General features: G+C 32.6%; 1 protein-coding gene across 2 annotated transcripts in view; it reads right to left on the bottom strand.

Moving 5' to 3' along the window:
- Positions 1–24,723, bottom strand: part of LOC119600434 (homeobox protein Nkx-2.1) — a 343,605-nt gene that overhangs the window by 299,198 nt on the left and 19,684 nt on the right. Inside the window, exon 2 of one of the 2 annotated variants that reach the window (XM_037950641.1) lies at positions 7,215–7,683. Coding sequence is in view for 1 of the 2 variants with exons in the window: in XM_037950640.1 (XP_037806568.1) it covers positions 7,242–7,663 (422 nt within the window). In the remaining variant the exon portion in view is untranslated. The remainder of the gene's footprint in view (positions 1–7,214; positions 7,684–24,723) is intronic. The other variant, XM_037950640.1, reaches the window with a different exon arrangement.

Genomic DNA, 24,723 nt, shown 5'->3' with positions numbered 1-24,723 from the left:
TAAACGCATATATTTCTTTGATATATATATTTCGGTATAAAGTACGACTTGAATATGTTTTGTTAGCATATAAATTATTCTACCAAACCTTACACAAAACATATTTGTGTATATATACATAATATAAAGTCCACTTCCTAAAATCACCTAAACGCACATATTTCATTAATTAATAAATCTATTGTAGTAAAATTCGACTTTATTTTTTTGGCATATAATGCGAAATTTTTTCTTTATCGGTCGATAATTGGTCGCAACTTCCATATAATGACCATTTACGAAAATTACTCAAATGTACATTTACAATCAAAGTAATCGGGATAAAATTCGACATAAATGTGTATTTTGTATATATAAATCATTCTACGGATTTTTTCCGGATCGGTCCATAGGTTGTCTTAGCCCATATAAGGTATACTTGTCCCATATAAGGTATACTTCTGAAAATCACTTAATTCGTAATTAAATGATTATATCCGGATAAAATTCAAAATAAGTATGTTCTGTGTACAGATAAAACATCATGGAAACAAAAATTTTGCCAAGTTATCTAAAAATTAGATAGTTAAATGGGTTTTAATAAAAAGTAGCTTGCTGGTGGAGGGTATTTAAGAATCGGCATAGCCGAATATAGCACTCTAACTTGTTTATTTCATATTTTGTTTTCCAATATTTTTGTTTATTTTTCATAAAAGTTCGTATTATATGGTTATTTTCTATTACAAGATCGTGTTTTATATCCTTCACCTTCGTGAGAAGGGTATATCTAAGTTTGTCATTCCGTTTGTAATTTCTATAATATAATTTTCCGACCCCATAAATTATATATATTCTGGATCCTAATAGGTAGCGGAGTTGATTAAGCTATGTCCGTCTGTCTGTCCGTCTGTGTGTTTGTTGAAATCAGTTTTTAGAGTACCCCAGATATCGGCGAGATCCGAATCTTCAATAATTCTGTTGGATATGCTTTCGAAAAGATCGCTATTTAAAATCAGCAAAATCGGTCCGTAAATACCGGAGTTATGAGCAAAAATCCGAGACAACCTCTGAAAATTTCATAAAAAAGATAATTTTTTTCATGCTTGATATAAGCAACAACAACAATACTACTTACTCATTGCGTTGTGAATTTTGTTTTTGTTATACCCTCCACCACCATGAGTGGTGTGGTATAAATAACTTTGTCATACGTCTGTCCGTCCGTCCGTCTGTCTGTCTGTCTGTGTAAAACACGCTCACGTAAAAACGAAGCGAAATAAATTATTAAAATATGGCCAGAATATTCCCTATTGTCCTAGGCAGTTTGGTATTGAAAATGAGCAAAATCGGTTCACATTGGGAAAAGTTCTGAATCAAAATTTACAACAACTCAGAAAAAATAAGCATTTTTTACACATTCTGATGCAATTTTCACGAAAACTATGCAATATAATTACATAAAAATCATCACACATTTGTTTTTACACGAGAACTTTATTCTTGTTGAAAACTGCCGGAATCAATCCACAATTTCTTATACCTACCATACAAAAGTACATATTTCCGGAAAATGAGATTATTGTTAATAACTTCCTTCAGAATGTTGATATCTTCAAACAATTTTACAAATTAAAATTCTATGTCAATAGAATTCATATAGAGAACAATTTTTCTGGATCAGTCCATAATTGGACATAGCTCCCATACAAAGTCCCCTCCTGAAAATCACTTAAACGCGCATAACTTATTACTAAATTAAGATATCCATATAAAATTTTGTACAATATTGCTCTAATATACAGAAATATTACTGTGAAAATTTTTTTCGATCGGTTCATAATTGGTCACTCATTAGGTACTTAATTAAGATATCCATATAAAATTTGGTACAAGTATTGATCTTATATACAGAAATGTTACTGTGAAATTCTTTTTCCGATCGGTCCATAATTGGTCAAAGCTCCCATACAAGGTCCCCTCCCTAAAATCACTTAAACGCACATAACTCATTACTAAATCAAGATATCCATATAAAATTTGGTACAAGTATTGCTCTTATATACAGAAATGTTACTGTGAAATTTTTTTCCGGTCTGTCCTTAATTGGTCATAGCTCCCATACAAGGTCCTTTTACGAAAATCTCTTAGGCCCACATTACTCATTACCAAATAAAGCTATTGATACAAAATTTTACACAAATATTAGTTAAGATTTTTTCACTATCGGTGCATAATATGGGAGCTATCGGTCCCATACAAGGTTCCCTTCCGAAAATCTCTTAAACACACATTACTTATTACTAAATTACGATATAGAAACAAAATTTGACTGAAATATAGCTTCCATATACAGAAATGTTTCTTAAAGATTTTTTACGATCGGTCCATAATTGGTCATATCCCCATACTAGGCCCTGCCCCGAAAATTTGAATTTCCTTAAATCTTTCACACAAATTATTAAATATCGCTAAAGCATATCTTAGGGCGCTTTAAATATATAAAAGAAAATGGCGTTTTGACGCACATTACTCATTACCAAATAAAGCTATTGATACAAAATTTGGCACAAATATTAGTTTGGTATACAAAAATTATGTTTCAAGATTTTTTCACGATCGGTCCATAACATGGGTGCGGTCGGTCTTATGCAAGGTTCCCTTCAGAAAATCACATGAACACACATTACTTATTACTAAATTACGATATAGATACAAAATTTGACTGAAATATAGCTTTTATGTACAGAAATTTTGCTTAAAGAATTTTTTACGATCGGTCTATAATTGGTCATATCTCCCATACTAGGTCCTGTTCCTAAAAGCAATTTAACCGTATTTAACTAGTTGCATTGTCAATTTGTGTAGAACAAAATTATATAAATGTATTTTAAAAATCCTTAATATAAAAATATAAAAGAAAATGGGGTTTGTAATGTTCAATAAATCTTGGAATTGTAACAGACTTAAGCTGTTTAAATCTTGGGGTTTTTCTATTTAAGACATGAGAAATCTTATTTCTACAAATATTTGATCAATTAAAAAAGTAGCTGGTGGAGGGTATATAATATTCGGCTCGAATATAGCAGTCTTACTTGTTTTTTCGATTATTTCGTTTCGTATGTTTGAATGGCTGTGTGTTTCACAGCCATCACAGTTTGGTATTAAAAATCAGCAAAATCGGTTCACAACGTACAAAGTTATGAATAAAAATTTCAGACTACCTCAAAAAAATACGTTTTTTTCATAATGCTTTTCAAGTTTTCTCAGAAACTACCAAAATTTTATCAAACATTATTTTACAGTGATTAATTATGTTGAAAATCTTTACAATCGATCCAATATTTCCCATAGCTAACATACAAAGGTATATATTACCGGAAATTAGTTAATCATTAATAACTCCCTCAAATATATCGGTATCGACACAAAACTTTGTACATTCAAATATAATATGAACAGAAATCATACTATCAACGTAGATCTCAGTCGGTCCACAATTGGTCATAGCTCCCATATAAGGTCGACTTCCGAAAATTACCTAAACGCACATATTTCATTAATGAATAAAGCTATTGTGATAAAATTCGAGTTAAATATTTCTTGTGTACATACATGAACATATATTAGAATGAAAGAGCTCATCCACAGTAATAGATTGGGTTCTAAATCAAAAAAATCCGATATATACTCTCAAAGATATAAAGGTTCAAAGTTTTATACCTTTTTGATTAATTGTAGTTTTCGAACAAATTAAAATCGCCATAAAAATCGCGATTCTTGAAATTTTTAAGAATTTAACGTTGATATGTCTTATGTGTCTAATAGAGTCTGTGTTTACAAAAAATTAAAGAAATCTGAAGACCATCGGTCAATTCTTATTTGATTTCTCATGGAATTCATGATATACCCTCTATCACCACTGATACTGATACTGTCGTAGCTCCCATACAAAGTGACCTTTAGAAAATTACTTAATTGCACATTACTTATTACCAAATAATGATATCCATGCAAAAATTGGCGCAAATATTAATTTTGTATACAGAAATGTTTTTTTTAATATTTTCACGATCGGTCCATATTATGGATCCGATCGGTCCCATACAAGTCCTCTTCCTTAAAACACTTAAATGCACGTTACTTATTACCAAATAGCCATAGAAGAAAAAATAACTTTTATTTCTGCCCGAAAAAAATAAGTCAAAAAATAACTTTAATTTCTGCTCAAAAAAATAAAAGTAAAAAAATTACATTTATTTTGTGACTTTTATAATAAAAGTCATAACAGTTACGGTCCCTGCTTTTTCATGTTTTTTATTCATTTTCTTTAATTTATTTTTATGAAATAATTTTATTTCATAACAAAACAGCTGTTTTGTTTATGTTTGTCACACGAAAAAAGTGCACGCTCTAATCGAAAAAAGTTACATATATATTTCCACATGTATTTTACACATGCAATGTTTCATATCCTAGCAATTCGACAAAGAGTCAATGCATACGTAAAAGACAGTCATTTACACTAATGTGTAACCATATGATTGAACCTAATTTCTATATATGTATTGGGTTATTCGTCACCAACGTACTCTTCGTAAATGAGAGTGAAGACAGTCGTCACTTTACTGTACCCTAGGTAAACGAGTGAGGGGACACTTAAATTTTTTTCCATTGTACTTCAGAATGTAGATATTTTACACATCTATTGGAGACACAATTGTTATTTTCCACTAAAGTCTAACCAGCTGCGTACAACCTAATGAATGTTTTGTCATTCATCACGAATGTACTCTTCGTAATCGAGAGCGAAGACAGTCGCCACTTTACTGTACACCAAGTAAGCAAGAGAGTGGCAGTCGTCACTTAACTGTCCCCCGAGTAAACGAGAGAGGGGACACTTGAAAAAAACTTAACAATGTGAAGAGAAAAATAAAAATCATGATCAGTTTTGTCTGAGTGCAAAGACCGTGAACAGTTATACTATTTCATCAATTTTTAAGTTATTTGATTTTTATGTCAGTTGACTTTAAGAAGTTGTTTAAGGCAGTTCTCGCGAAAAATTTTGAAATTTAAAATAAGGAAATGTTTTTAGTAAATTAAAAAATAGTAAAAGTAATGATATTTAAATAAGAAATATTTGCAATCTGGAAAAGTAAATTTATTAAAGGCGAATTTAAACAAACATTTTTAGCAGAGATTACGGAAAAAATTAATCTTTTCTTGATATAACAAATTCTATTCTTTCAGAGTCATTTATGTGTATTAATGAATTCCAAAGTTTAAAAGTCCGATTTTACTGAAGATACAAATGAGCAGCAATGTTTAATGTAATAAAATTATTTTATAAGTGTTTTTTTATGGTTTTAAAATACTCTCTGAATCATAAAAACTTAAAAACGAAAATCTAAATATTCGAACATATTTTCGAAAATGTTTTAAGTCTACTTAAATCTCTTCCTGTAGTCCAAATTGACTAAAATTTAATAATTATGATTACTATGGTGGCAATATAGTATTGTGTTCGAAAATTCGAAATTAAATTCGAAACATGTTTAATGGTTTTAAAATAATCTTTGAATAATAAAAAATAAAAAACTTCGAAAAGTCGAACTTATGTTCGATAGTGATTTAAGTCTATTAAAACTACTTCCTGTAGTTTAAATGGACTGACGAAGGCATTACAATATTATTTTCGAATATCCGAAATTAAGTTCAAAAGATTTTAAAATAATCTATGTATTTTAAACTTTTGTTCGAAATACAAAAAAAAAATAATTTAAGCTATTAGAATAATCTCTGTCCATAAAAAACTATTAATGGTTCCTATTAATTGAATGTGCTAATATATAAAGGTTAAAACACTAATAAAAATACTGAATATCGAGACGATTTTTACTATTTCCTCTTTTTTTCATCAGAAGAAATATGCCGCAATACTTAACATTTTCAAAAAAGTAAATTATATAAAAGTTTTCAATATAATCTACTACAAAAAACTACTCATGTCGAATTTGATACATAATACCAATAAAATTTAAATTCTACTACGACGTACATAATAAGGGTGAATATATAAATATAAATCTAAGATTTGGATTCCGAAGGTAGATGGTGCCTCCAACATACTGATTTTTATAAACAGACGGACATACATTGGTTTTTTATGTTTTTATATGACACCGCGCTCCTCATAACTGGTTTAAAAGCAGCAGCATAGTAATGAAATTCCACATAACAAGTTCTATATCAACCAAAATATTCCTACCAAATTTTATAAGGATCGGTCCCTAATTGACCCTAGCCCCCATCTCATTAAAAATGTCTTTAACACTCATTACTGGCTTAAAAATATGTCAAAATCAATGAAATTCGACAGAAACATGTTCAATACGAAACGAAATTTCTCTAACAAGCAAGTTTAATATGAATAAAAATACCTATACGGCTAAGAAAATAACTTTAACTTTCATTGCTCGCTTAAAAAACAGGTACAGAAACTCATATTATATTCACCGAAATGTTGCTAAATTTGTATTAGGGTCGCGCCATAATTGAACCTATCCCCCATATAAGAAAATTACTTTTGCATCTTCAATCTTTCTTTTACGTTTTATGAGGATCAGTGCACAATTTATCCTAGCTGCCCTCAGTAAACATTGTTGGCTTAAAAATACTTGTACAGTAAATAAATTCGACAAAAAACAATTGTTATATGAACCGAAATATATTTAGTAAGTTTTTATGAGGGTCGGGGCTTTAAAATTTGACACAAGTTCTATAGAAACCGAAAACTAAATATGTATGTATATACAAAATTTCCATATAAACAAATAAACAATTTATATAGAAACCAAAATATTTTTACCAAATTTTACTAGGATCGGTTCACAATTAACCCTACATCCATAGGTCCTAGATCTATTTCAGAAAATAACTTCAACGCCCATTACTGGCTTACAAATGCTGTAATACCTTGAAATTCGACATAAATATATTTTATAGAAATAAAAATATTTATAGAAATATAAATATTATCGATAGCAACCGAACCTCAGTTGAGTTGCCAATTGCCAAAATGAAATTACAGATGGCAACTGGCAACTGATAGCTGCAATCGGCTGTATATACGTCTGGAGAGAAAAAGATCTGAAAAAAGTACAATTGTACTTAATTGTTTGTCTAATTTAAACTGATTGGCTATATTTATATATTAAAACTCGTAATTAGGTACTCACCCTTATACTAAAATTTATTTATATTACCGGTAAGGTGATGGAGGATTTCCGCTAATTTCCAGTTTTCGGTACGATTCTTCAATAGGGCTGAGTATATCAGTCACACTAAATGGTGTAGAATGGTTGTTAAAATATGAACTTTGACTATTATGTTGGTTATGCAAATTTTGTAAATGCTGCAAATTTGAAATGCTATACTGTTGATGCGCGATCGCAACTGTTGCCACCGTATCTATATGCGGTGATTGTACTGCAGACGTCTGTTTCAAAATTTGTTGTCCAATATGATGATTTTGGGAAATCGAATTAGATTCAACTGATTTTGAAGACAGACTCATTACCAGTTCAACATCGTTTAGCTCAGTTAAAATCTGATTATCCTCTTGTCCTGGATCACCCGAAAAGGCTTCAGAGCTATTTTCTATGATGCTTGTTGCTATGGCTGACATACGAATGTATTTTTTAATTTCTGAAAAGGTTGTAAGAAAAATAAAAAATGTATAAAGCCATAATAAAATTTTACTTGAATCGAGTCATAGAGTATATATAGCGGAAACTCTGCTGTCAAGGACCTAAGTCTGTTGTCAAAAACCTAAGTCGTCTGAACGTAGTAGTAGAACAAATTATGGTAGTATTAGTATATTTCCCATATTTGAAATAACCCAACAAACACAAAATCAAACGTTTGAAAAATGTTATTAATTTTATTTAATATTAAACATTAACGGTTCTTTAAAAGAGAAGTTGATTTAACGTTTACATTCGATTTAGAGTCTTAAATTTTTTTTTATATGAACCCTCTGTGTTTTCTGGGTAACGACATTTCAATTTATTATTCTGACATTTTCACCACAATATTTTTATACCCACCATCAAAAAAGATGGGGGTATATTGATTTTGTCATTCCGTTTGTAACACTTCGAAATATTGGTCATAGTCCCACAAAAGTATATATATTCTGGGTCCTTATTAAATTCTAAGACGATCTAGCCATGTCCGTCCGTCTGTCTGTCTGTTGAAAGCACGATAGAGTCCGAACGGAATGAGATAGAGGGTTGAAATTTTCCACAAATATTTTCTATAGATAAGGTTTCTTTGGTATTGAAAATAGGCAATATCGGTCAACATTTTCGGACAGCCTCCATACAAGTGGACCCCCGAAAAACAGCTTTAACGGGCATATCTGTTTTAAAAGTACGAAATAAGTTTCATATGAGCCAAAAATTTCCCTACCAAATTTTATGAGGATCGGTCCATAATTTTTTATGCTCGTTAATGGCTTAAAAATACGAGTATAGCGATTAAATTCGACATACATAAGTTCCATGCGAGCCAAAATCTGTTTATCAAATTTTATGTGGATCGGTCCATAATTGACCCTACCCCCCATATAAGATCCCCTTAAAATAATGACTTTAAGTTCATTACTGGCTTAAAAATACGAATATAGCTATGAAATTGGACACACAAAAGTTCCATGCGACCCAAAATATCTCTATAAATTTTTATGTGGATCGGTCCATAATTGACCCTACACCCATTGAAGGTCCCCTTCAGAAAATTACTTTAACGCTAATTTCTGTCCTAAAAATACGATCTCTTCAAACGAGTTCAAGATTAATTCAGGGGTACCGCAAGGCTCCGTTCTTTCTCCTACCCTATTTCTTATCTTCATAAATGACCTTCTATGTCAAACTTCCAACTCTATCTACTCTTTTGCCGATGACAGCAATATCTGCCATTCCCGTTCATTCAAATATAGGCCAAGCCCTCTAGAGATTGGGACAATGAGGCACAATATGAATGAATCGCTTAATCACGACTTGATAAAAATCTCTGAATGGGGTCGTGTAAACAGAGTCGATTTTAACACCCGCAAGACTCAATGTTGTTTTTTAACACATAAACGTATGGCAGATAATGTTAGTCCATCTATATTTATGGGTGGTGTAAATATTAAGGAATCAGAAACGCTTGATGTTCTGGGCATGAAAATACAGTGCGATGTCCGATGGACTAAACACATTTTCCAACTGTCGAAAGAAGCATTCAAGTGTCTCGGTTTTTTGAAACGGTGTAAGACATACTTCACTCCATCTGATCTTCTAACTATTTACACCACTTATATCCGACCGAAAATGGAATACAACTCCCATGTATGGGCCGGAGCTTCGAAGTCTATTTTAGAGCTACTCGACCGCGTACAAGAGAGGGCGAAGGTACTTATCGGCGACAGTAGGGTATCCAACTCTATTGATTCACTGGAGCACCGTCGCAATGTGGGGTGTATTTCACTGTTCTATCGATACTATAATGGAATGTGTTCCTCTGAAATTAGGGAACTCGTTCCCGATACACGTATATTTTTACGTAGCACACGACTGTCTTCAAGAACACACCCATTTGTGGTCGATTGGCACAACACATTACAGGGAAAATTCATTCTTCAGCCGCACTGTTCGTATGTGGAACAAACTTCCTGCAGAAGTATTCCCCGCCACTTTCGATGTTAAAGGGTTTAAATCAAATGTCCACAAACACTACTCCCTCAATCCTCCCTCCCACAACCTATTTTCCTAGTTCCAGCACAATGCACTGCATGAGTAGGGGTCATCACCTGAGTACTGGTCAAAGAAAAAAAAATATATATCCATCAAATTATATGTCGATCGGTCCACAATTGACCTTACCCCCGTATAAGGTCCCCTACAATATATGACTTCAATGCTCATTACTGGCTTGAAAATACGAGTATAGCAATGAAATTTGAAATAAGTAAGTTCCTGATGACCCAAAACCTCTCTACCAAATTGTATGTGGATGGGTCCATAACTGATTCTACCCCCCATGTAAGGTCCCCTTCAAAAAATTACTTTAACGCTCATTACTGGCTTAAAAATACGAGTAAAGCAATAAAATTTGACATAAGTAAGTCTCCTACGATCAAAATCCTCTCTAGCAAATTTTATGTGGATCGGTTCATAATTGACCCTATCCCCATATAAGGTTCCCTCCAGATAATTACTTTAACGCTCATTACTGGCTTAAAAGTGCGAGTGTATAGATGAAAGTTTTTTACGAGCCAAAACCTAAGAAACTTTTATAGGAACGTAAATCTTCCTACCGAATTTAATGTGAAAAGTGTTGGGAACTGATATTCGATATAAACATGCTTTATATGAACCAAAATCAGTCTAAAAAATTATGAAAATTTTAATAAAAACAATCAATAATTCACCCTACCTCTCATATAAGGTCCTCTTCAGTAAATTTGATGAGTAATATCACCCTGATGTTTATAGGTGAGCATTCCTTTACGGCATACGGTTTGATGGTTGGTATAATAGATTCGGCATAGCCGAATATAGCACTCTTACTTGTTTTATTTATTATTTTTATAATTTTACATAACTTCGGCAAAATAAACAGTTTTAGGTGACCCAAATTCAAGAGAAAACACTCGACATATTCTTACGAGTATAAGGGTGTGGCGAGGTCCATATACCCTTGATTCATTCTGTAACTTATTCCTTTGACACCAACCCTTCCCTTTCTTAGTTGCATTGCAATACGATTTGCCGGGACTATTAACTGGTGATGCTAAATGTATCCTCGGGCATTCCTTTGTCTTGTTCCCTTCGGGATGTACGTGGTTGCTGTGGTTTAAACCCATACCGGGAAGAGAATATTGGTTAAAAGACTGGTGCACGGTAAAGTCTAAAATTCGGGATAAGTTCGGTGCTGTAGCTGAGATAACAGATACCACGCAGAGCGTTGGAAATGAGTTTGTGTCAAATGTATATCATACGGGATGGATGTAGGATTATACGAACCTTACTAACTCAGATGTTGTTCTCAATGAGTGTGTCGGTGTGCAGAGTTGAATGGATGGTGATGTATGAAAAGTATCTTATAAATGTGATACCAATGAATTTGCCTTTCATGTCAGGGTATATTTAGGGTTTACTCTGTCCATCCCATACTTACCACAGTGTGTTCTCTGTGAGTAAGAACAATGTCTTTGGCTTATTTGAATTCGTATTTTGGTCTAGATGCTATTGCCGAATTCCATCTTCGTGGTTGTAAACTGAAGTGATGTTTTTCCATCTCGGAAGTTAAGTAATGGCCAGAGTACCTAATCTCTGAGTACATGAGCAAAGTGTAAAAAGGACAAAGAAGCGTGGTGAGTAGTCTAATATTCTGTTATGTATCTGTTGTCTTTTCGGTAACAGCGCCGAACTCATCCAGAAATATAGATTTAACTCGCAATTTTGTGTTTAAACCACACCCATGCAGAAGGGACCTCTGCAATAACCGGGAGAAGACAAAAAATGGCAATCCAGACGAGCACGGGAACATACATATTATAATTTTGATTTTTTTTATATAAAACTAAAAATATTTAATTTATTTACATTCAATTTGACAAATGACTTCGGGGAAATCTAACAGATGGTATGTTGAATACACAGTAGCCATATGTGTGTACAGCTTACTTTATGTTTAAAAAATAAAAATTTCATGTTTCCTCTCTATACGTTTCTCCAAGATGTATTAATTACAGGTGAAATTGATAAGGCTGCTGATTATTTTGTTTTATATTTTCTAACTGTCAAAGTTTATTTTCTTTTTCATTTGTTTTAAATTATTTTCGTTAGAAACAAAAATTTTAAAATGTGTGTTCTTTATAATCTGCCAACATTTTTTGCAAAAAATAGTAAAACATCTTAAAACCGTCTATCCGGCTAAATACGGATGAAGTTGTTAGTACGAATACTAATCCGCAGGACTTTAAACTACAATAGGTGCAAGTGCACAAGATGTCGAAGTGCTTTACGTGAACACCTGCCATCCCGTATCATATACACTTAACACCTACTCATTTCCAACGTTAAGTCTCAAAGTCACTTCTCTGTGGTGTATCTGTTGTCTTCGGCAACAGCATTGAACTTATCACGAATTATAGAATTTACCGTGCATCAGTCTTTTAACCGACATTCTCTTCCCACGAATTTGGGTTTAAACCACAGCCACCCCGAAGGTACCTCTTCAATAGCCGGGACAAAACAAAGTCCGAAACTCTGCCCAGCGGGCTACCGGTTTCCGTGGTAACAGATTATGCGGTTCTCTGGTTCGACCTATGTGAAATCATTCCAAGGAAAGGCCGTGGATACAATTGATCATCACCAGTTTATAGTCCCGGCGGACTGGTAGCACTTCTTTTCCCGGGATTGCAATAACACCAAGATGGGATCTTTCATCAAGGTAACATGCCCTCGAGGGATGCAAGTGCACAGATAATTTGAATAAAAGTCAATGTAGAGATCGCGATACAGTCACAATCTCAAAATCACCAAAAGTATTGGAATCTCGCTAAAATATTGTTTTTAAAACATGAAATGTAGATCGCGGAATTCATTGCGCAATCAACCGCATCCATAGATCTCCTATCTTTTGCAAGACAGTTTAATAATTGATCTAAAGCTAACGCTTTAAATCCACGCACACGACTCTCAATTCCTTACGAGACCTTCTGTGTGTTCACTTCACAGTTATCCAAACGTGCATTTTATAGCAATTATATCCGCATTTTATGATTTTCCTTTTAATAGGAAAATAATATAAGGAAAAATTCAAATTGAATTGTTTTTTTAGTTTTATTTCTGACATTTAGAAAATATGTTTACAAATACAAAATACATGTTGTTTTTGCTTAGTTGTATTTGTTGTAGAATTGGGACTACCTGCAAATAAATGATTATGCCATGCGTTTCTGTATGAATCGAGTTATTGATAAGACAAGACTAGGGTTTTTAAGCGGGAAATTCCCAGGAATTCCCAGGAAATTTTTTTTCGGAAATCCCGAGAAATTTTAGTCGGGAATTCTAAATAAATAAGTAGTAATTGAATATATTATTTTTGTTATAGGTTGAACGAGATTTTGGAAAATTGAATTGTTTTTCAGTTTTTTTCGGCGTAAAGATTTTGATTAAAACGATAAGAAACATTTATAATCACAATTTCAATTATTCTACTTTTAAAATTTCATACCGTTAGAACTTTTAAAATTTGTTCTTAAAAGTAAAAAACGAAACTAATTCGCCTTTAGAATGGAATTCCGCGAAATCGCTTAAAATTAAAATGAATCATATATTTCTTTATAGAAAATATTCAAAAATAAATAAATTTTGATTTCGTAAAAACTAAATATCACGTAGATTATATTCTAATGATACAGAAATGTCGAAATCTCAAAAAAATTTTTTTTTAAATGTTCCAGGTTATTATGTATTGAAAAGTTATATAAATTTCCCGGAGATGAAATTTTTTTATCAATTCCCGGGAATGAAAAATGTTCGGGAAATTAGAAACTCTAGACAAGACATTCCAGACGTATATATTCGGCTATGGTGTGACATAACTTCTTCTTGTTTCGAGGCCAGTTATGATTCTTTAAGTCTGAAGGGGACCTTATAATGCTTCGTAGTTTCGCACCAAGAAATTCTTTCGTAATATATACGAAATTGTACGAAATATTTTAGTGTAATGCAAAATAATTTTAGGAAAAAAATTGTTTATTTTCCGATTCATTTTAAATTACATAAATATGTTAGTTCATTTAAAAAATATTATTGTAAATTTAGAAAAAATTGCGAGTTTAAGGAAAAACAATTGTTTTATGTTTAACAGATACTTATATATATTTTAAAACACTTTGAAATATTTTCATAATATTTCGCCTTCTAAAACTTAGGAAATAAGGCAGCTAATTTCTTGCCTATTTAAACTCACTTAAAATTACGAAAATAAAAAAAAAAATCGTAACAAAATAAATTTGTTTTTTAAAATCAAAAATAATAATATTACTAAATAATTTTGTTATGAAAAAAATCGTTACTATCGTAAAATATAGCATGTTTTTTTTGTTAAATAAAACAAAATTTCTTAATATATACGAAAAAATATATTAGACAGGTTTTCGTACTTTCGTAAAATTAGAAAAGGGGTTGATTAAATTATATTTCGTACTATACACAAAATTTTCGATTACGAAAAAAGTAGTTACGAATTTTTTTTTCGTAAAGTTAAGCATGAATTATTTTCAGTATAGAGAACTTATTTTTTTCGAATTTCATCGCTATAGTTACCTGTATTTTTAAGCCAGTTATGAGTTTTAAAGTCATTTTCTGAAAGCAAAATTATATGGTATAGGGAAATATTATGGCTCCTGTAAAACTTATTTTATCAAATTTAATATTTTAATCCCATTTGTTTAGCTCAGAACCAGTATTGCTAGGTTAGCCTTTTTAAGGCTAAATTTAGGCTTTTTATTTATCATTTAGCCTCAAAATTTATGTTTTAGCTTCTTGCTTTGTCTAGCCTTATTTTTTAAAAAGGCTAAAATTTCAAGAACATTTAGAAAGCCTTTTAGAATTAACAAGTAAGAGTGTTATATTCGGCTATGCCGAATCTTATATACACATCATCAAATCGTTGCCATATAAATAGACTTTGATATTTATGAATATTTTATTATCACATATGAGTTATCACATGAGAGTTAAAGTAATTTTCTGAAGAGGATATTGTATAGGGAGTAGGGTTATTTATACATATATGAACAAATTCTCATAAAAGTCGGTAGGAAGATTTCAGTTCCTTATTTATTTCAAATTTCATATATCTACTCGAATTTTTAAGCCAGTTAAAGTAATTTTTTTAAAGGCACCTTATACGGGGTTAGGTTTAATTATGGACCGATCCTCATAAAACTTGGTAGAGAGATTTTTTCTTATACAAAACAGGTTAACAGGTTTACTTTTCGCTTATAGTCACAAATTTTAATTGCCCACAAATTGAGGATTATATCGCTAGAGTGATTAAAAACAAAATTTTTTGTGAATATAATTAAAAATTCATGTTTATTAAAGAAATAAATATTATTTTCATAAATTCATTAAATTAAAAAATATTGTTTATATTTTGTTTAAAAAATCTATAACTGTAGTCTGTTTTAGCTTAAGGATGTTGGGTACAGTTGTATCTTCTATTTTTTTCTTTCAAATACCAAATTTGAATTTATATCTTGCTCTAAGCAAAAATGTCGCAAAATATCTACTGTATTTAAAATTTCTATAATCATCAACAAAAACTTCTCCATTTGGATCGTTACTAGTTAATTTACGATACATTTGTTTGTCGTAGTAGTGGTTTGCGGCTTTGAAAACTAATTTTTTAGATAAAAATGTCGTGCGTGACAATATCGTGAAGTTTTTTCATATAACATGACTTTTAATAGCCACAGGTAAATGTCATATATGTGAAAATTGTAATCTTTTTATATGAAATTGTTCGACATCTAATCAAATTGACAATACAACTAATGTGATTATAACAGTGATGACTATAAACGAAAACTACTGTATATCGAATTGCATTGCGGTACTCGTATTTTTAGACAATAATGAGCGTTAAATTCATTTTCTGAAGGGAACCTTATAGGGGGTTCGAAGTACTACCAAAAGAATAACATTTATCACCACTTCAAAAGTAGCACTAAGTGATTTTTTTTTTCCTTCTGAGGAAGTGATGTTTAAAGACTTCCGAAGAAGCAAAAATAATTCAATTTTTTTCAATGTTAAAGATATATTTTTTTCTTAAATTTTTTTATGAGATAAAAAATGTTATATTTGGGCTTTTGTATTAAACACAGACTGAAAATAACGGGTCCACTTTGTTTTTATAAGTTTAATTGCTGTGATCACCAATTAAATTTGTGTTTTTTTCAGTTTGTCACTGAGAGAAACCGAAAAGAAAAACAAAATAACTCGCTACAATTGATTTTTATTTTGTAAACATTTTTGAAAAGGTCTGCTTATGATTTTTATTTTAAAAAGCTAAATAATAAATCACAAATGTAAATACACGATAAGGACACACATACACACAAATTATCTTCAGAAATCATAGGAAACAACAACAATTTACTCTCATACAAGCAAGAGAAAAAAAGGGATACAAAAACCAAGTGCTCAGCCAAAAACATAAATAACAAAACAAAAGTAAAAATCATTTTATAACTGTTATTCTGAGTGATTTATTTTAAAAAACTAAAATAAATCACAATTCAATCACATTAGATATGTGGCTTAGTTATTTTTAGTCTCTGGTATTAAATATGTCTATTACCCTAATTAATGTTAATATTATTTAAGTCAAATTAATTGTATTCTATAAAACACTCATCCTAAGTTAAATATATGCATTTTAGTTTTAGCTAACTAGATAGTATCTATATATATATATAATTTGCTTAGTTGTTTGTTCCCCTTTTTTTGTCTATCCAGAGCTTTTTGAAGCCTACAGAGTAGACGGAGAATTAGGAGAAAAGGGAGCGTGACAAAATTCAGTGTTTGATCCCTTTTTTGGACTATCCAGAGTTTTTTGAAGCATACAGATGGGCTAGAAAGCTGAAACTTTGCTTATATATGTATATGTAGTGCAATGCATAGGTCAAATCCTAACGTAGTCAGATTTTTGAATTTTGGTCTGTGGCGGAGAATTAGGAGGCAAAAGGGTCGTTTTAAAATTACTTTTTTAAACATTTTAGTTTATTTTGAAGCCCCCTAATGACATAGAAAGCTTAAAAACATATAGTTCAAACAAATGGAGTATCGACAGAAGTAGTCGGATCTTAGATTTTTGGACAACTATCAAGAAAAACGTATTTGGCGGTATACCACAGGGTGGCATTTTGTCACCTTTACTCTGGGTTACCACTATTAATAGCCTTCTAAGGACCCTAACCGAGAAAGGACTTAGTCCTGTCTGCTATGCAGACGATGTCTAATACTTTTAATTACTTGTGTAGAAGAGCCGAGAAGGTTCTGAATACGGCCTTGAGCTGGGCTCAACCGAGAGGCCTCAATGTTAACCCTTCAAAAACGGAAACCTGACTTTTCACAAGAAAGACGAAAATTTCTAAATATACTGAACCTTGCTTCCTAGGCAAGAAGATTCCAGTGACAGACAAAGTTTAGTACTTAGGTGTAATCCTCGACCGGAAATTAAAATAGAGACACAACATAGAGGATAGGATCAACAAGGCACATCGGTGCTGGGCGATATGTAGGAGAACTATAGGCATGAAATGGGGTCATAGTCCTACTATAACAAATTGGCTTTATAAAAGTGTAATTAGGCCAATTCTAGCTTATGCTTCAATAATCTGGTGGACTGCTTTAGACAAAAAGTGTAATATCAAATTACTACAGGAAGTTCAGCGTACATGCTGCTTAGGTATAAGTGGTGCCATATGAACTAATCCAACCAAAGCTCTGGAAACGTTGCTAGATATTCCACCCATTGAAGCATATTTAAGATATAAGGCGGCGCTTACAGCCGAACGTCTATTTACTTTAGGCGAACTGGCCAAAAGCGGTTATAGGACACGTCATCAATGTATACTGGACACATTGGAAGGTTATACACAATCATCGGACGTGCTTGATCGCATATCAGACACAGAATATGTCGGAAACTTTGAAACGCTGATCCCAGATAGAATTTCTTGGTCAAGCGGAACATTAGAGCAAATACCAGTAGGAATCCGGTGTTATACGGATGGCTCAAAATTGGTGGATAAGGTGGGCCTGGGGTTCTGTATTGAAGAGCAAGAAAGAGAAATATACCACCGTTTAACTAATCATAACACAAGCTTCCACACAGAAGTCCGAGCAATATCGGTATGTGTAAATTGGATTAGAATAAATATGGCGCCCACAGCGCTTAATATATTTACCGATAGCCAGAAGGCAATTAGGGCGATATCAGGCGATAGAACTAAATCTAAGACCGTATTGGATTGTAAGAAAGCTTTAACTGAATACTCTCCCAGAGGTAAGCTCTACATCATAATGGTACCAGGACACTCGGGAGTAGTCGGCAACGAAAGGGCGTATGTAATAGCCTTAAAGGGAAGGGAGCTCAAGCTAGTTAACCTGACGAACGCAAAATCATTCGACGCAACAAAAGCTGAATTAAAAATATGGGTGAGAGAATCCCATAACGCCTCTTGGAATAATGAAACGGTGGGTAGAACCACAAAATTGGACGTGCGGATTGAGACGAATATAGAGCATGTGGAGAGGACAGTGAAACTCTGGAGCACTTTCTTTGCCACTGCCAGGAATTTGTCGAAGTTAGATCCAAGTATCTTGGAAATGATATTATTCCAAGATACTTGGACCGTATTGGATTGTAAGAAAGCTTTAACTGAATACTCTCCTAGAGGTAAGCTCTACATCATATGGGTACCAGGACACTCGGGAGTAGTCGGCAACGAAAGGGCGAATGTAATAGCTTTAAAGGGATGGGAGCTCGAGCTCGACTAACACTGATTGGAAGATTCTTAGGAATTACGTTCTGGAAACTGAGTTTCTGAACACTGAAAAATAATTCATTCAGTTCCTTTTTTTCATGATAAGGAGCGCACAAAAGGCTCGATAGTGGCCTAGATGTATTTCTTCGGATTTGATGTAGTATACATCCTTATATCAAGCTAACCTAGATTTTTGGACTACGGACGAAGTATTGAGAGAAGAAAGCGTGACAAAATTGTATTTTTTATTATTTTTCAGTTCATTTTATAGCCATTTAAAGACCAATGATGCTAAGAATTGCCAAGCATATGATACGGACGTTGGATTTACCTTAATGTTGTTAGAATAAAAATTTTTAGACTATGGACTGTGTATTAAGAGGAAAAAGAGGGGTGGTAAAATATTCTTTTTACATATTAACTAATTTGGTAGACCCTCAATGACCTAGGAAGATAAAAATTGTTATGTATGTTGTACGGGCCAAGGAGAATATAAACACTGAAAAAGATTTTTAAAAACCGGTGTTCGGATTTGTGAACGAATAAAGTGTGAGATATGTTAAGTTTTATATATATCCATTTTAACAAGAAATTAATGTTATAACATTAAACATATTTCCTTAACCTAAGAATGGAGGATGTATATACATCAAATCCAAAGAAATATACCTAGGCCTCTATCGGGCCCGTTGTGCGCTCCTTAACCAGTGCCTCAGGTGGGAATAGAATCTGCCACCTCCGGTCTACCAGACTAGAACACTAACCACCAACCTACGGGAGGCCACACCTTAAAATATTTAGAATTTTTTTATAATGGACGGAGAATTAACAGGAAAAATTGGCATGGAAAAATTTTGTTTTTTACATATTAACTAATTTACGAGGCCGTCCGCTAGCTTAATTATGCGGGCAAATTCAATTCAATGATCCAGAGCGTGATCCATAATGCAATGTCAATTTGGTGTAAATATGTAGATTGTGACTACCATTTTTTCAAGTTTTATTCATATTTATGACCTGTAACATATACTGAGTCTTAAAACAAGGAAATGGAAAAATAATGCACTATAGCTCGAAAATTAAATTAATGGTGAATTTTAGCTCCTTAATTGAAACTCCAAAACAAAGAGCTATTAAAAGATATTTTGTACTAAGATTTTTTTTGTACTATTACTAGGGTGATCAACCGGTTTTAAACCCGTTTTTTTTTTTTTGCTTTTCCAGTGTCGATTTTTTCTAAATGTTGATTTTGCGAATATCAAATAACTTTTTATTTGCTTTGTTTTCAAAGATTACTTAAATTAAATTTTGTTAATTTTTGTAAAGTAAATAATAGTGCAGCCCGTCTAAATTTTCAAAATATTGGAGCAACAGGAACTAGAGTATATTTTTCTAAAGTACTTTGGCTAAAAATTTTTGATTTTCCTAATTAATTAACAAATTTTATTTGTATTATGATTGGAATAACTGTTTGATAAAATTGTGTCAATCTTAAGATTATATTCCAATTACAATAATTAGTTTGCAGCTGAAATATTATAAAAGTGTTGGAATGCCTATGAAAATTGCCTAAACAGGGATTTTAGAATAAGCTAGGATTGCATAGTTCTTTATTTTTAACAGAAGTGTCCCACTTTTTTCCTAATTTTTATACCCTTCACCTTCGTGAGAAGGGTATATATAAGTTTGTCATTCCGTTTGTAATTTCCAAAATATAATTTTCTGACCCCATAAAGTATATATATTCTGAATCCTTATAGATAGCGGAGTCGATTAAGCCATGTCCGTCTGTCTGTCTGTTGAAATCAGTTTTCTGAATAATAATTCTATCAGACATGCTTTCGAGAAGTTTCCTATTTAAAATCAGCAAAATCCGTTCATAAACAAGTTAGAGTGCTATATTCGGCTATGCCGAATCTTAAATACCCTCCACCAGCAAGCTACTTTTTATTGAAACCCATCTAACTATCTAATTTTTAGATAAGTCGCCAAAATTTTTGTCGAACTAATGATGATTAGGTCCAGAAAAATTTAGAATGATTTATCTATACACAGAACATACTTATGTCGAATTTTATCCGGATATAATAATTTAATAACGAATTAAGTGGTATTAAGTGATTTTCAACAGTTAACCTTATATGGGAGCTAAGACAACTTCTGGACCGGTCCGGAAAAAATTCCGTATGATTTATATACATATATACAAAATACACATTTATGTCAAATTTTATACCTACATGTGTATAAAATGTGCGTTCAAGTAATTTTCAGAAATGGTCCTTATATGGGAGTTGTGACCAATTATGCACCGATCAGGAAACAATTTCGTATAATGCAGAAAAAATCAAGTATATTTTTACTCCAATAGGTGCGTTTAGGTGATTTTAGGAATTGGACTTTATATAGGAGCTATGAGCAATTAAGGGCCTATCCGGAAAAAATTTCGTAGAGTGATTTATGTAAAGACAAAACATATAAGTGTCGAATTTTCTCAAGATTATTGAAAAGTGAAAGGCAATATTTCTATTTGGTATCTCAATACGAAGTGAAAAAATATTTTTATTTTCATAGAAATTTTTAAAACATAAAAACATGTAAAACTAGATTAATTATTTTTATAAAAGTAAAGTAAAATTTGCTAAAGTATTTACAACACCCCCACTCAAATTTACATTATAATAATTAAACCCAGTTTCTGAAAACAAAAGTTATGTTTTGGTGCAGTTGTAGCTTTGGTCAAAGAATCTGCTATCATCTCATCAGTCTTGATAGGGAAATATTCTACTTGTTTGGCATTCTTCTTCTCTCTCAAAAAATGATGACGCACATCAATATGTTTAGAACGGGCTCGATAAACATTACTGGATGAAAAAGCTATTGCGCTTCTGTTGTCACATAAAATAGGAGTTGGTTTGTTTGGAATGTCTGGCACGAGTTCATAAAAAAGTTCTCTTAAACAGACTACTTCTTGGGTTACTGCAGACATTGCCATATATTCCGCCTCGGTTGAAGACAAGGCTACTGTCTGCTGTTTCTTGCTGCTCCATGAGATGGCACCGGATTGGAGAATAACAGCATAGCCTGTAATTGATTTTCTCTCATCAACGTCATTAGCCCAATCAGCATCTGAATATGCTATTAGCTCATTATTACCATCCTGTCTGTAGCAAAGTTTACAGTGTTTTGTTCCTTTCAAATATCGAAACACTCTTTTTACAGCATTCCAATGTTCTTGGCTAGGATTATTACTGAAATGACTTAAATAACTTACTGCGAGACATATATCTGGTCGTGTACACTGTGTAAGATACATAAGGCTTGCTGATATGGATAAACATTACTTGCGCCCATACCTTCATCTTTCTTACTAAGCTTTTGATTTGGATCCATAGGTACTTGAACAGCATTACAGTCAGACATGTTAAACTTTTGCAATATTTGATCAATATAACTTTCTTGATCCAAATATATAACGTTCTTTTCTTTGGTAATTCTGATATTTAAACACTTTTTAGCTTTTCCAAGCAACTTCATGTGTAGTTCTTGACACAGCTTCAGTTTTATGGCTTCACGAAATGTTGAATCATTACTTAATAACAACATGTCGTCAACGTAAATTGCCAGATATGTTCGATTTGTATTTTCAATATGATAATATACACATGGATCAATTTTACATTTCTTAAATCCAATCTTGAGTAAAACTTTATCTAATTTGCTATTCCATACTAAACTTGCCTGCTTTAAACCGTATAAAGCCTTGTTAAGTTTAAGGACTGAATTTGGGTTCGCACATTTTACACCTTCTGGCTGATGGATAAATATATCTTCACTCAATTCTCCTTGCAAAAACGCCGTTACAGCATCCATTTGTTCTATTTCAAGGTTATATTTTACAGCTAAGGCCATCAACATTCTTAAAGATGTATAACGAATCACTGGAGAATATGTTTCTTCGTAATCGATGCCTTTTTTCTGAGTGTACCCGTTTACAACCAAACGTGCTTTATTCCTTTTAGATCCATCTGGCTCGTCCTTAATCTTAAAAACCCATCTTGTTTTTATTGCGTTTTGGCAACTAGAACTACTGACTTCTGTCCAAGTGTTGTTGGTTTCCAATGGATTGACTTCACTCTCAATTGCTTTCAACCATTTTTCTCTATCTGGACTATTCAAAGCTTCTTTGTACGTTAACGGATCTTCTGCAATACCACATGATGCTATAAGACCTTTTTGAGGAACTGCAACTACGATTTCAGACTCAACTGCTTGATTTAGTGTACTTGCATTTGAAGCATTTTCGTTGTCGATTACTTCCCCCACTTCATTGTTATCCTCTGTAAACGAAGAGAATAATAATGAATCGTTATCGACAATGTTACCTGTATTGTCTAAAATTTCTTCAATGCGATTTTGCTCTAAATCAGAAGTTTCAACAACATTATTTTGCTCTAATGTAGGAGGAGGAATTGAGAACCAATATCCATCAATCGACTTTTCTTTATTCAATGACATGAATTCTTCTTCAAAAAATATGACATCACGACTTATAGTGACGGACTTATCAATTGGGTCAAATAAGCGATATCCCTTCGATTCGTTGCAATAACCAATGAATATCATCTTTTTAAATTTTGCATCAAGCTTTCTCCTTTTTTGATAAGGTATATGCATCATAGCATTACAGCCGAAAACTCGTAAATGACCAACACCTGGCTTTCTTCCATACCATATTTCATCTGGACATTTTTGAAGAATACGATGTGGAATACGATTTATCAAATAACTAGCTGTGGATGCTGCTTCTGCCCAAAAACTTTTCGGAAGTTTGGCTTCATATAACATACAACGGGCTTTTTCAATTAATGATCTATTCATCCGCTCTGCAAGACCATTTTGCTGCGGATTATAAGCCACACTTTTCTGATGCATAATTCCACACTTTTTAAGAAAATCCGACATCTTTTGATTAACAAATTCGCCGCCATTATCTGAACGAAGATATTTTAGCTTCTTTCCGGTTTGCTTTTCGGCGAAGGTTTTGAAATTGACAAATGTTTCAAACACCAAACTTTTATTTTTCAAAAAATATGTGAAAACTTTTCGACTAAAGTCATCAGTAAACTTCAGCATTTACAAACTGCCTGCATTTGATTTGACCTCCATAGGCCCGCACAAATCCGTGTGAACTATTTCTAAAATCTCACTAGCTCTTGAACCTTCTTTGGGAAATTTGGATTTTGCATGCTTTCCTTGAGCACATGCCACACAATTTAGGGTAACAGGAACACCGTATACATACCATCAGATTTCATCTTCTCAATAGACTGTTGATTCACATGACCTAAACGTCTATGCCACGTTTCGAAATTTGATGATTCACTAGCCAAATAAACACGTTGATTAGTAGGTGTGCATAACTTATACATACCATCGACCAATTTTCCAGAAGCCACCAATTTATTTTGCTCATCTAAGACTTTACAACCAGTTTTATCGAAAACTACTCTTTTGTTTCGTCTTATAATTTCGCTTATTGATAATAAATTAGCTCCAAGCTCTGGCACATACAAAACATTTTTGATTGTAACCTTCTGACTTCCACCAGGAATTTAAACATCGATTACAACCGTGCCTTTACCAACTGCTTTTAATGTTTTGTCATTAGCAATAAGTACTTCACCATTATATGCTTGTATATTTTCGAAATATTCTTTAGACTGAACCATATGTACGGATGCACCGCTATCGAAGTACCATTCATCTCGGCTTAAACCTTTTACGACATAGGCAGCAAACAAAGACTGATTCTTCTTTTCAGAACCTTCATTTGGACATTTTGTTGCATAGTGACCATATTTATTACAATTATAGCACTTGACGTTTTTAACATCCTTCTTTTTATTGGCTTTTTTGCTCGTTAGGGCTGAATCTTGTAATAATTTTGACTTGACAGCATTCGCAGTTAATACCTTACCCGAACTCTCCATGCTCATAATCATGGGATTATATTCCGCTGGTAAGCCTTTCAACAAAATTGACGCTATCCATTCATCAGATACTCCAAACCCAATACCATTTAGCTTCTGTGCGGTTGACACTACTTCTGAAACATAATGTGCAAC

Source organism: Lucilia sericata, unplaced genomic scaffold, assembly GCF_015586225.1.
Source record: "Lucilia sericata isolate MDLA Ls3-8-SP2 unplaced genomic scaffold, ASM1558622v1 Contig000114F_arrow, whole genome shotgun sequence".
Lineage (NCBI taxonomy): Eukaryota > Metazoa > Arthropoda > Insecta > Diptera > Calliphoridae > Lucilia > Lucilia sericata.
This window is presented reverse-complemented; position numbering and strand designations above follow the sequence as displayed.